Source organism: Sphaerodactylus townsendi, linkage group LG03 (assembly GCF_021028975.2).
Source record: "Sphaerodactylus townsendi isolate TG3544 linkage group LG03, MPM_Stown_v2.3, whole genome shotgun sequence".
Classification (NCBI taxonomy): Eukaryota; Metazoa; Chordata; class Lepidosauria; order Squamata; family Sphaerodactylidae; genus Sphaerodactylus; species Sphaerodactylus townsendi.
In genome coordinates this window covers 108,940,424-108,951,653 of record NC_059427.1, presented here as the reverse complement: position 1 = coordinate 108,951,653, position 11,230 = coordinate 108,940,424, and the positions used below count along the sequence as shown (strand labels likewise).

The 11,230-nt window shown below is 49.9% G+C and overlaps 1 protein-coding gene across 1 annotated transcript; it reads left to right on the top strand.

The window, feature by feature from the left end:
- The first annotated feature begins 271 nt into the window (after window positions 1-271).
- SAMD1 (sterile alpha motif domain containing 1) lies at window positions 272-7,868 on the top strand. Its single transcript, XM_048490721.1, has 5 exons — window positions 272-1,213; window positions 2,450-2,825; window positions 3,440-3,530; window positions 4,340-4,448; window positions 5,887-7,868. Exons 1-5 carry the CDS (start codon window positions 503-505, stop codon window positions 6,043-6,045), a joined length of 1,446 nt encoding a protein of 481 aa, XP_048346678.1. The 5' UTR covers window positions 272-502; the 3' UTR covers window positions 6,046-7,868.
- Window positions 7,869-11,230: the final 3,362 nt, after the last annotated feature.

Sequence of the window (11,230 nt, the reverse complement as noted above, 5' to 3'; positions counted from 1 at the left end):
GGCTGAGAGAGCAAATCTAAGCTTTGCAGGAGGCTAGGTGGCAGGAAAGGGGCAGGAAACTTCTCTCCCACTTCCCAGAGGAGTCAACTCCCGCTGCTGTTCATGGCGCAGACTCGCGTCTTTCCTACGATAGTTTCTGACTAAGGCGCCCCGAGAGCGCTTTTTGGCGCGGCCGCGAAGGGGACGGAGGGAATTCTGCAGCTCCACCTTAAGCCGCCGAGTGTAGGAAGGCTACGGGAGGCAACAGCGCCTCCTTAAGCGGCTGCGGGTCCCGCTCGGGCGGTGGTGGAGGCGGCGGCGCGTGCGACTGGGGGAAGGGAGGGAGGAGCTCGCGCTGCCCGGACCAGCCCGCGCGCCACCGCTTCCAGCAGCAGCAGCAGCAGCGGCGCCCGCCGGGCGGAGGGTCCGGTTCGCGCCGTGCGAGCGAGCGAGCGAGCGAGGGCGGAGGCCGAGGCGGCGCGGCGCGCGGGGGCAGCGAAGCCCCGGGGGAGGCGGCAGCACTATGGCCGGGCCCCCGCCGCCGCCCCCGGGCCAGGAGGCGCCGCGCTACCAGGAGTGGATCCTGGACACCATCGACTCGCTGCGCTCGCGCAAGGCGCGCCCGGACCTGGAGCGCATCTGTCGCATGGTGCGCCGGCGACACGGCCCGGAGCCGGAGCGCACCCGCGCCGAGCTGGAAAAGCTCATCCAGCAGCGCGCCGTGCTCCGCGTCAGCTACAAGGGAAGCATCTCGTACCGCAACGCCGCGCGGGTCCAGCCGCCCCGGCGAGGCGGAGCGCTCGCCGCTAGCCCGGCGGCCCCGCAGCGGCCGGCCCGCACTTCCCCGCCCAGCGCTCCCGCCGCCACCGCGACGCCCCGGTCCTCCCAGCGTGCCGCGCCTCGCTCAGAGCCAGCCGCGCCGCCGCCGCCGCCTCCCCCCCCTCCTCCTCCTCCTCGTCGGACCGGACGGGAGCGCCCGCCGCCTCCCCAAGCCCAGGAGGAGCCCTCCCCCGTGAGCCTGCGAGAAATCGTGCGCTACTTTGGCGGCGACGGCGCCGCGCCGGGGGGCGGCCGGGTGACTCGAGGCCGAGCGCAGGGGCTGCTCCAAGAGGAGAGGCTCGAGAGGACCCGCTTGGGGGGCGGGGGCGGCAGCGGCAGCAACAACGTCGCCTTGCCCAGGGCGGAGAGAGGCGCGCAGGCCCGGGCGCCCAACGCCAGGGCGTACAGGAGCAAGGTGAGGGGGGCTCCAAGACGCGCTTTGGGGGGGGGAATTGGGGGGGGGGAGGAAGGAAGGCGGTGGCCGTTCGTGGCTCGGGCGGAGGGGAAACACCCGCAGCGGGGAACAGGTGAGGCTTTCCAGGACGGAAGCGAAATGCTTGGAGTGCGCGCGCAGGGGGCCCCCAATACTCGGGGGAGGGGCAGTACCAAACGGCGTTTTGGGAGGGCGGACGGCGCCCAGCCACCCCCCCGCAAGGTTGTCAGCGGGCGCTTGTGCAGGTGTGTGTGTGTGTGTGTGTGTCGGGGAGAAAGAGTTGTGGGCAGCACCCAATCAAACATTTCTGGCACCGGAGGGGGCGCTAGGATTGGTCCCTGGCTTGTAAACGGGGCAATATTCTCCCGTGCAGTTCCGAAGTATTATGGGAAAGGGCTAGCTGGGTGAGCGACCTCGCCTTGGGGCTGAGGGAGTTCACCCGGCCACTGGGGCGCGCGGAGCACCTCGCTCGAGCGTCGCCGCACTTGCATGTGGCCCTTGGCGAAGAGAAGTTGGAGGCGGCGAAGGGCCCGGGACTCGCGCGCGCACGCGACGCCGTGCCAGGCTCCGTCTGAACACAGAACAAAGAGGCCATCTGTGCTTTGACCTAAAGGGTTCTGTAACCTCCCATAAGGTCGGGAGGTGGTGAGAGTAGTAAGGGAATGAGTGCAGATGTGATAGGCTGTGTGAGCGCAAGGGGAAGAATCATGTGGCATTGGTCAGGAGGGGTGGCCACTCTGCCAGTCCAGTAAAGAACCCAGCATGCCAGGCATAAGACACAATCCCTGTCTAGGCAAAAGAAGCTTTTATTTTAGCACACTGCTAAACTTTTGGATATGTCATTTTGTAATATTAAAAGTTCTGTAAATAAATATAATGTGGTGATTTTCTTTTACTTTGTGTTAATATTCTTCCTCAGTCAGGAGGTATTTTCTTTTGTTGCAGCGACTCGTTGACCATGGCCTTATAATGCTTTTGGTTAACATCTGTGGTCTCAGGGCATCCTCTGCCCCTAATCAAGTTAGGTTGAAAGAGAAAATTTAAGCATAATTTGTAGGGAGAGGTGTGTTTAAGATTGTACTGTAGTACGGACACTGATAAGGGCACAGAAGATTTGCCCAAAAGCCAAGAATTGGAAATGGAGCATGATGCATTTATGATGCTGTGGAAGCAGAGCCAGGGATCTTGACTTCACTCAGGTTTTTTTTATGTCTGTAGAAGGGAGGTGAGGAGGCCAAAGGTGAAGAGGAGGATGAAGAGGATGAAGAAGAAGATGAAGTCTCAACCATGTCTGAAGGTTCTGAGGTGGCCCAAGATTATGAGGCCAGCAACTACAGCCGATCGGGGATAGGCCAGGTGAACGGGGACTGTAAGGACAGCAAGCATGGTGGGAAAGAGATCCCACCCAGCAGTGTCCTCTCCAGAGACCTGTGTTCCCTTGAGGAGCACTGCATGAACAAAGGATCCGAGCATCCCCACCATGAAGGAAATGAGCGATGTCATAACAAGGCCTCTTGGCCTGGAGAAAGTGCCTGTCAGCATCTGGGGGGCAGCAAGAAAGATGGCAGCACCTATCAGCAGCCTGACAGAGCAGGTATGGGCCAAACAAATGGAAGCAGGAGTGGACTGCTTTAAAGAGAATCGAAAGCAGAGGAAGAGAAAGGGAATTAAAGAGAATAATTAGCAAGGCTTGAGTCTTTCCAGGGGATGGAGGAAGGGCAGTGTGGGGCAAAGGACCCTGATGGTGGAACTATTAGAAATGGCGATAATAGAGCCATTCTTGGAGTGAGTTGGTTTCTTTGTACCCTGAGGTAATTCTGTAATGAGGTACTAAAAACTGTGGGTGTGATCCCAAGACTAGAATAGGATGGAGACTGGCAGGTTGGGTAGAAGGCACTGGAAGAATGCGTATGGGCTGGGAATTGAAAGTGACCTGGTTGGTATTCTTCTTCCCAGAGGGGTAGTGGTGTTAGTCTGTTGTGGCAAAATAAAACAGAAGCCCAGTGCCCCCTTAACAGCTAACAACATTTATTCCAGCAAGAGCTTTTGTGATTCACAGTTCACTTTTATTCTTCTCCCAGGTTTAGAAAGGCCAGAGAAGTTCCCACCCTTGTGCTTAATGTTATTCCTGGTTTCATCCATGAACTGGTTAAAGCCAGTTACGATGAACCAGAACAAGTCCTCTTTCCTTTTTTCTCTCTCCCACAGTGTCACCAGCTGTTGCAGGTACTGAACCTTCTGTGCCGTCCTCTCCTGGGAGACCTGGCATCCAGGCAGATGGGAGACCATTCAGCTGCACGTAAGTTGTCACCTTGAGCCAAAACCTCTTTATGGGTGACCAGTTCACACGTGAATCACTTAATGTGGATCTCTGAGTATTTGAATTCCCCATGACTTTTTTTGGTTACTGTTTTGACTCTTAACAAAAAGATGCAGACTCCATTCTTCCATCAGTGGGCACGGGTGGCACCTGGAGACATTTGCAAGACTGTCTCACCATCTGGCCTTGCCCTGTATGTATCCTAATCAGGATGCTGTACCATCAATATTTGGTGGCAGGAGCACTGTGGCAGACACACCTCCCACCTGTTGCAACTCCCAACTTCTGAAACAGAAGTTACTGCCTGAGTGAGGAGTTACAGCTGCCTGAAAGAGGTCAGTGTATGATGGCAGCAGTAGCATCTTCTCTGTTTTCTGGGATCATTGGACAAGAATGCGGGAGGAGGCTAGTCATACGTGCTTCTGCAGCTGCCACCACTTGTACTGTCTGTGAAGGAAGCGACACTTCTCTTTCCTGGTTTCCGCAGCAGGTTGAGTATAGCCATAATACTTACATCTTCTTTTTGAGAGGGTAATGTTTGAATCAACTATGTGGTGATACCACTAGGGGCCCTCCTTTTGGGAATGTTCCCTCTTAAGAGCGGGCGGGGTTTAATGTAGACTGATGATAGCTTTGTACAGGCGGCTAGTATAACCAACTCAAGGCACGTCCATTCTATCAGCTGGATCCTTGTGCGAATGTTCTTTCTCATGTTTATCTGCTGATGAGTGGTCCCAGCTCCAGTGGTTCTGAATTCTTTGTCTCCTTTTTTATCTTCCTCCTCTTAGCTCAGTGAAGGAGAAACCTTCCGACCCAGTGGAATGGACTGTCAGTGATGTTGTGGATTATTTTACAGAAGCTGGGTTTGCTGAGCAAGCATCTGCCTTTCAAGAGCAGGTGAGAACTGATTAAGAAAATGATTTGGGATTTATGCTGGAGTTGAACTCTGAACATATGTAACGCCCTGGCAGCTCAGACCTTACAGTGTCCTAGAGCTATTACGCCTTAAAAGTGAAGTGCAAGTGTAACTCAGAACGGAAGTTGCCACAGCTTTTCTCACATAGGATGAGGATTCTTCGTGCGCTCAGTTTATAAAAGATGCATTCCGGCTTTTGAGCCTTGCCCCCACTCTCCCATTCTCCCGTCCTCCTCCCAATTTCAGACAGGTTTTTTTAAAAGTATAAGTGTTATCTGCACCTAATTCAGTTTAATACTTCACAGTCAGTACTGGTTTTCCCCAAAAGTATGTTCAGTTTTTTTTAATGGTAGCTTTGAAGGTGCATTGTCAGTAGCCCCAGCCTGCTATCACTGTGAACTCACTGGCTTCTGCTGTACATCTGCAGAACCATTTCCCCTGAAATCAGCCCTGGAAATGTATGGGTGCATCAGCTTGGAACATAGTAAACATGTTCTTAGAGCACAGTTGTTTCAGTGTTTGCTTGTGTACTCTCAGAATTCTGTCTCTCCCATTTTGCCCTCCCCTGTCCTCTGAGCAGGTGTCTCTTTGGCCCATCCTCTGTTTGGAATATTTGAGGAGGGGGCTCAGTAATGGAGCATTTGTTTTGCATGCAGAAAGCCCCAGATTCAGGTTAATAAAAATGCACAATAGCAAAACCAGGGAAGAGGGCCAATAAACGTTGCTGGGTGTATGCTTAATGAAACCAAGTCTTTGCTTGCTGACAGAAGACAATGATAGAGGGCATCAGAACATCCCTGAAGAGGGAGTTCCAAAATTCTGGCCCAATGACCAAGAAGGCCCTTTCTTGGATCGTCACCATCTTGCCTCAGATGGGGGGGGGGGGGGGTACCTGAAGCAGGGCCTCTGCTGATGGCCAGAGAAGATGTGCATCTTGTGGGCTTGGTACTCTCTGTGGGCATTTTTTTTAGTCTTTGTTGCTTTAAATGTGTGGTGCTATATCTCCTAATTGTAACCATCAGGATCAACGGAAAGTGTTGCATTGGTGGCTACTCAAATATGAAAGTCCATCTGGCTAAAGGTTTGCAAAAGTCTAAGCATTTTCTGGAGACTGATCCCTTTTATTGGTGTGTCGCTAGGCATAAAGCCAGTGGAGTCGTGCCGATTTGTAAAGAAAACAATACAGAGATGATAAAATGTATATATAATTCCTAACTGAGACTTCAGGGGATTTGTAAATGTGTGTCAATTTAAAAAGCAGTTGCAAACAGCTCCATTGTTAGACTGCCTGATCTACCACATTCTCAAGTTAGACGTTCTCTCCCTACTCCTTTCAAGTTAGCTCATCCTACGTCTTCTGTCATTGTTCCTGTGCCCTCTTCCCTTAACCACTTATGCTCTTGTTGTGTATCTCTGTAGGAGATCGATGGGAAGTCTCTGTTGCTGATGCAGCGCACCGATGTGTTGACAGGCTTGTCTATCCGTCTGGGACCTGCACTCAAGATCTATGAGTATCACATCAAAGTGCTGCAGCAGTGTCACTTCGAGGAGGATGAGGGTGATTCCTTCATGGGCTGAAGCCAGAGGGTACAACTTGCAAAAGGGTGGGTGGGACGGGGGACTGCCAGTTGCTACTGTCTCATCTATTTCAGCCTTCCTCTACCGTCATGCAAGCAAGGCATCAGCTATGTGGGAGAAGGGCAAAAGCTGTGATTGGACATTGAAAGAGGAGAGGGGCAGAAATGATGACCCCAGTTTTGTGGCTTCTGTATCCTGATTGCCCAGAGAGTGGGAGAGAAAGAGAAGGCCAGGGTGGGAGGACTGCAAAGCCCCTTCCTTCTCCCATCCTGTGTGTGTTGTGCCCCCCCCCCCCCCCCCAGCTTCTCACTCGCCATAGTGCATTGTCTGTTTCGGGAAAGTGCGGAGAGATGCAGCTTTGCTTCTCTATGCTCCTCGACTCAATTTAATGGAGATAACTTGTGCTTCAGCACCTCGCAGTCCTCCCACAGTAGCACTTGATGGTCCTGGCTGCTCCTTCCCTTCTTGCTATGATGGGCAAGAAAACTTGCTGGAGGAGTCCAGAGTATCTTTTTATTCTTTTTTCTGTTTCTTAGGCTTTCCCCCCAGTTTTCATAGTCGTTGCCTGGAGTCAATTACTTTTTTTCCCTTTCCCATTTTTAAAAAATATAAATATTTAAACTGAAAAAAAAATACTTGGTTTAGTATTTTCAGACCTGTTGGCTCCCCGAAAGGGACATTGGAACAGCTAAAATTAATCAGTTTCTAAGGGAGGTGGAAGTCCTCAGTCCAGTCTTCAGCTCTTAGAGGGTGGTTATCTGGTAGTTTTTGCTCATCTGTTTTTAAGGAGAGAGAGAGAGAGACCTAGGAAAATTATGGGAATATTAGGCTTTTTGATTAGCCCTGAGTTGGGAGAAGAACCCAGAAGATCTGGCTCAACATTCACCAGTGTAATCAACTGGGAAAACTGAGTTGCTGTTTTGTTTTGTTTTTACATACACACGGCCTGTGCAGTAGCTATTGCACAATAGGAAAGTCTGAAATGACATGTTTGGAAAACAGCTGTTTGTGGTGTTGCAGTTAACATTCTATGTGTGGTTCAGCTCATATTGTATTCTCATGGGAGCTGTTAAAGATCATGTAAGCAGTGTAAAAACTTTGAAGACTAAAGGAGGAATAGGAACTGATAACTATCCCTGTTCTTTCTTTCAAAAGAAAATATGGTACTGGGTTTTGCTACTCCTGTAACACCAGAAATGAGTCTTCTCTTGTTTAAAGCATATAGGTAAATTGTAACATCAAGGGAGGGTCAGGGGGAAGTGTCCATAGTAAAATAACCTCCTTGTACACTGGCAAAATTCGATGTAATGGGGTGGCCCCGTCCACAAAATATGATCCTTCTTGGTTGTGCTGGAAGCGCACTGCACAGAATCTGATTGCTTAGGAAGTCTTTGTATGTACCAGCTTGAAGCATCCTTCAAAAGACTGTAGGAACTGGAACTACAAGATGATTGAGAAATCTGAACTTCAACTGCCAAGGTCCCTTGGTGAATGCAGTGTTAGGGTCAGTGGATAAGGGGTATTACTGCCCTGTCCATTTGCACCTCAGAAACATAGTATTACAGATACATCAGCAGAGAGACTTCATATGCATGTCTAGAGCAACGCGCAACTACACAGGAGCACACTGAAGTTATATTCTTTAAAATGTATTTGAAACTATGAGGGCTAGAAACTTATTGTTTGAACTCAAAAGCAGAGGTTAATGTTGTAGCACAAAAGTGCCTCGGGGCTTACATACTGGCTGCATGTTGCCCCCTATTGCACTGGATCCTACTACTTTGTCCAGAGCTGGGAATAAAAAACAAGACAATTGGGCTCTAGCAATTTTTACCCATGGTTTTTTTTTTCCTCTGTTGGTAACCAAATGCTTAAGATTGATGTTGGGAAATAGGCCATATTTCCAGAGCTGGATGCCTTCACACTGGGAGTTGCTCTCTTAGAGGTAGAAATGGGCTGTGGAATTGGGATTCACTTTTGGCTCATATTTAGTGCCTTTGAGACCCAACAGAATGGAGGGAGGGAAAATCTGAAAATGACAGGTGTGGTTATGGACAAAAGGGAATAAGGCTATTCCAGTTTGATGCTTTTCAAATTACTATCTCAGTTCCCAGTGGGGGTCTTGTAGCATGTCTTCAGCATTTCAATACAAGGAACAGTTCCAAGATATTTCATACTAGAGTTGTGAAGCTAGCTCGCTGTAGTTCCCCTGTGAAAAGGCTGATAGGACTTCATGGTCATATAAACATTTTTCACACATAGATTTCATGGTAGTTGAAGGGCCGCTATACAATGGCCTTTCCTCTGGACGCACAGACTTTTTTGATTAGTTTTGTAGAAGTAGTCTGGTGAGTGGCACAGTATGTGCCTAGGTCATGACATAACAAATCTGGGAAGTGGGGAGAACAATGTCAAAAGCCGCTTTGGGTCCCCATTGAGAGCCAATGGAAGCAGAGTCTTAAAAAAAAACAAAGGCTGGGTTCCCAGATTTGTTATGTCATGAAGGGAGGGGCTCACACTGTTGTAGTGTGCTGGAGAAAGGAGGGTTTGACTTTTAAACGCATCAGTTCCAAAGTCTTGCACCAAATTTTCCCATTTACCTGGGCTGGGAGTGGGAAAGGCTAACAGATTTTTTTGGAAACCGTGCTCTATGTTGTCAACTTCTTTAAACCTCGTGAATGTCACTGTGAGAGGGACCAGCTGTTGTTTCCTTGGACATCTTCTCAGTGAATCGTTGTACTTCTACCTCCTCCGTCCAGTATGCAGTTAATACATTCCTTTTTAGGAAGCCAGACTTGTTCAAGTCTCATAGGCAGGTATGGGGAAGGGCAAATTGCTCAAGGGATCTGAGCTGCTACAGAACTGAAGAGCTGTAGACCCAGACAATGAAAGTGAGCAGCTGCAAGGGAGCATGGAAAATCCAAAGCTTGGCCCAGATGATGATCATTTTATCTGGGATTGGTGATCAAATAGCCCAAGACATTTAATGAAATTCTACTTGGAAATAATGACACACTTCAATGCCCCACCCCCCACCCCATTTGCAGTTTGAGAAGAAATGGACAGTGGATATCGGAGTTGGAAAATTTCCTTATATGCTGGAGGTGGTAGTGATGTGATTTTTGTTGACCCTCCTCCCCGTCACAGACCACTAGCTCACCTCAAGTTATTGCTGGGGGTCCCTTGTCTCCCAGGAACAGCAAGGGGGTGGGGCAGAATTTTAGTCTGAAGTGAAAAAGAGGAAGTGGATAGAAAACTTGGGTCCTGTGTGTTTATCCTTCTGTGTCATATTCTTGTCTGAATAAGCTGGAACTCCAGAGGCAGTCTTCAGTTGTAGCGCTGTACATGGTTCATCTGTCATTGTCTACATTTTTGCCATCAAGTCACAGCTGACTTATGGTGACCCTGCAGGGTTTTAAGACAAGAGATGTTCAAAGGTATTTGCCATGGCCCGCCTCTGCCTGACAACCCTGGTATTACTTAGAGGTCTCCCATTCAATGACTCAGCGGTGAAGCTCCGGGGTGCGCGATGCAATCAAGCAACATCTAATTGGGTCAATGGGGCAACAAAATCCCCTGTAGCCCTTCTCCTGTTCATCCTGCTACTAATACACGGCTTACTCTTATTCTTAGAAAACCAGCAGTAGCCTGGAGAATGGAAGCCTTCTGTTCAGCCTTTGCAGGTGGGAACTACATTACCTGTGGCCCTCCTGGGAAATGTAGAGCCCCTGCCCAGAACAGGAAGGCCTGTTCTGCACCCTGTTCAGTTTTCTAAAGTAAGTGTAAGTGCGGGAGGTGCCATGGGGGGCCAGCAATTTGATTTCCTCATATGACACACACATCTTCATAGGAATCAGTAGGTTGGCAGTTGAGAGCAGGTTTCTATTTGTGGAATCTACATTTCCCAGGAGAGCTCCTGGGGAAATCGTAGTTCCCACTGCAGAACAGGAAGTGCCTTGCTGCCTCCAGCCTGCTGTTTCCTGCAAAGTAAGGGGCAAGTGGGGGCTGCAGGCGCCGCAGGGGGGGGGGGGAGAAAGCCAGAGTGCGCACCGGGCACACTCTGGCCCAGCTGCGCCTCTGCAATGACTAACCATGGCCAACCCTGCTTAACTTCTGAAATCTGATGAGATTGGGCTAGCTAGCTAGCCTGGGCTATCCAGATCATGGCTGTGTACCTTTAGAAAACCTATATTGGGTGCCCAATCTACTTCCACAGCTCTGTAACATTAAAATGAGAGATTGTCAGGTAAAGGGCTGGAATTCAATGGTGGTTATTTCTAAAAAGTCCAGGAGAATTTACACAGTTACTGCTTCCTTGCTGTGCACCGCTTTTGTAGCCAGAAAATACCTCAGTTCAGAATGTGATGCCATTTTACCAGTAGGTATCAGCTGTAGTAGCTGCCTGCAGCCTCCTACTCCAAATGCACTGAGCTTCTGAATCTCAGTTACTGGCCTAGCAGGGGAGGGGTACAGTGTGCTGTTGCCTGTAAGTCTCTGGCTCGCCACTGTGGGAACCAAAATACTGGGTGCCATGGACCTTTCAGTTAATCCAGCCACTTTTGACATTTCTTGTTCTGAATCATGTACATTTTTAGTAGTGAACAACACCTAAGAGGATGGTTTCTGTGTCTCATGGTAAAAAAGAAAGCTGTTCTGTAGCTTCTGTGGGATATATGAGGAGAAGAAGAAGAGGAAGAAGAAGAGTTTGGATTTATATCCCCCTTTCTCTCCTGTAGGAGGCTCAAAGGGGCTTACAATCTCCTTGCCCGTCCCCCCTCACAACAAACACCCTGTGAGGTGGGTGGGGCTGAGAGAGCTCTGAAAAGCTGTGACTAGCCCAAGATCACCCAGCTGGCATGTGTGAGAGTGTACAGGCTAATCTGAATTCCCCAGATAAGCCTCCACAACTCAAGCGGCAGAGCTGGGAATCAAACCCGGTTCCTCCAGATCAGAATGCACCTGCTCTTAGCCACTACACCACTGCTGCTCCCATTGTGGGAAGACGGTGCCCTGCTACTTTTGCCTGAAGAATGGCTGAGCACTTCTGTCCCTCGGTGCTTGTGCTCTATTCAACATGCTTAAGAACACCTATGAAGTTCCAGATGAAGCGAATGTACTGCCACTCTTCCATTTCACCTGAGAGATGGCTTCCTACAGCTCTCTGCTTGAATCCGGCTTTTCACAG

Bases quoted from the DNA above. Each gene is read 5' to 3' on its own strand.
- SAMD1 (XM_048490721.1), top strand. From the start codon at position 503: ATGGCCGGGCCCCCGCCGCCGCCCCCGGGCCAGGAGGCGCCGCGCTAC. The intron at 1,214-2,449 runs GTGAGGGGGGCT...TTATGTCTGTAG, and splicing joins CCAGGGCGTACAGGAGCAAG to AAGGGAGGTGAGGAGGCCAA. The intron at 2,826-3,439 runs GTATGGGCCAAA...TCTCTCCCACAG, and splicing joins TCAGCAGCCTGACAGAGCAG to TGTCACCAGCTGTTGCAGGT.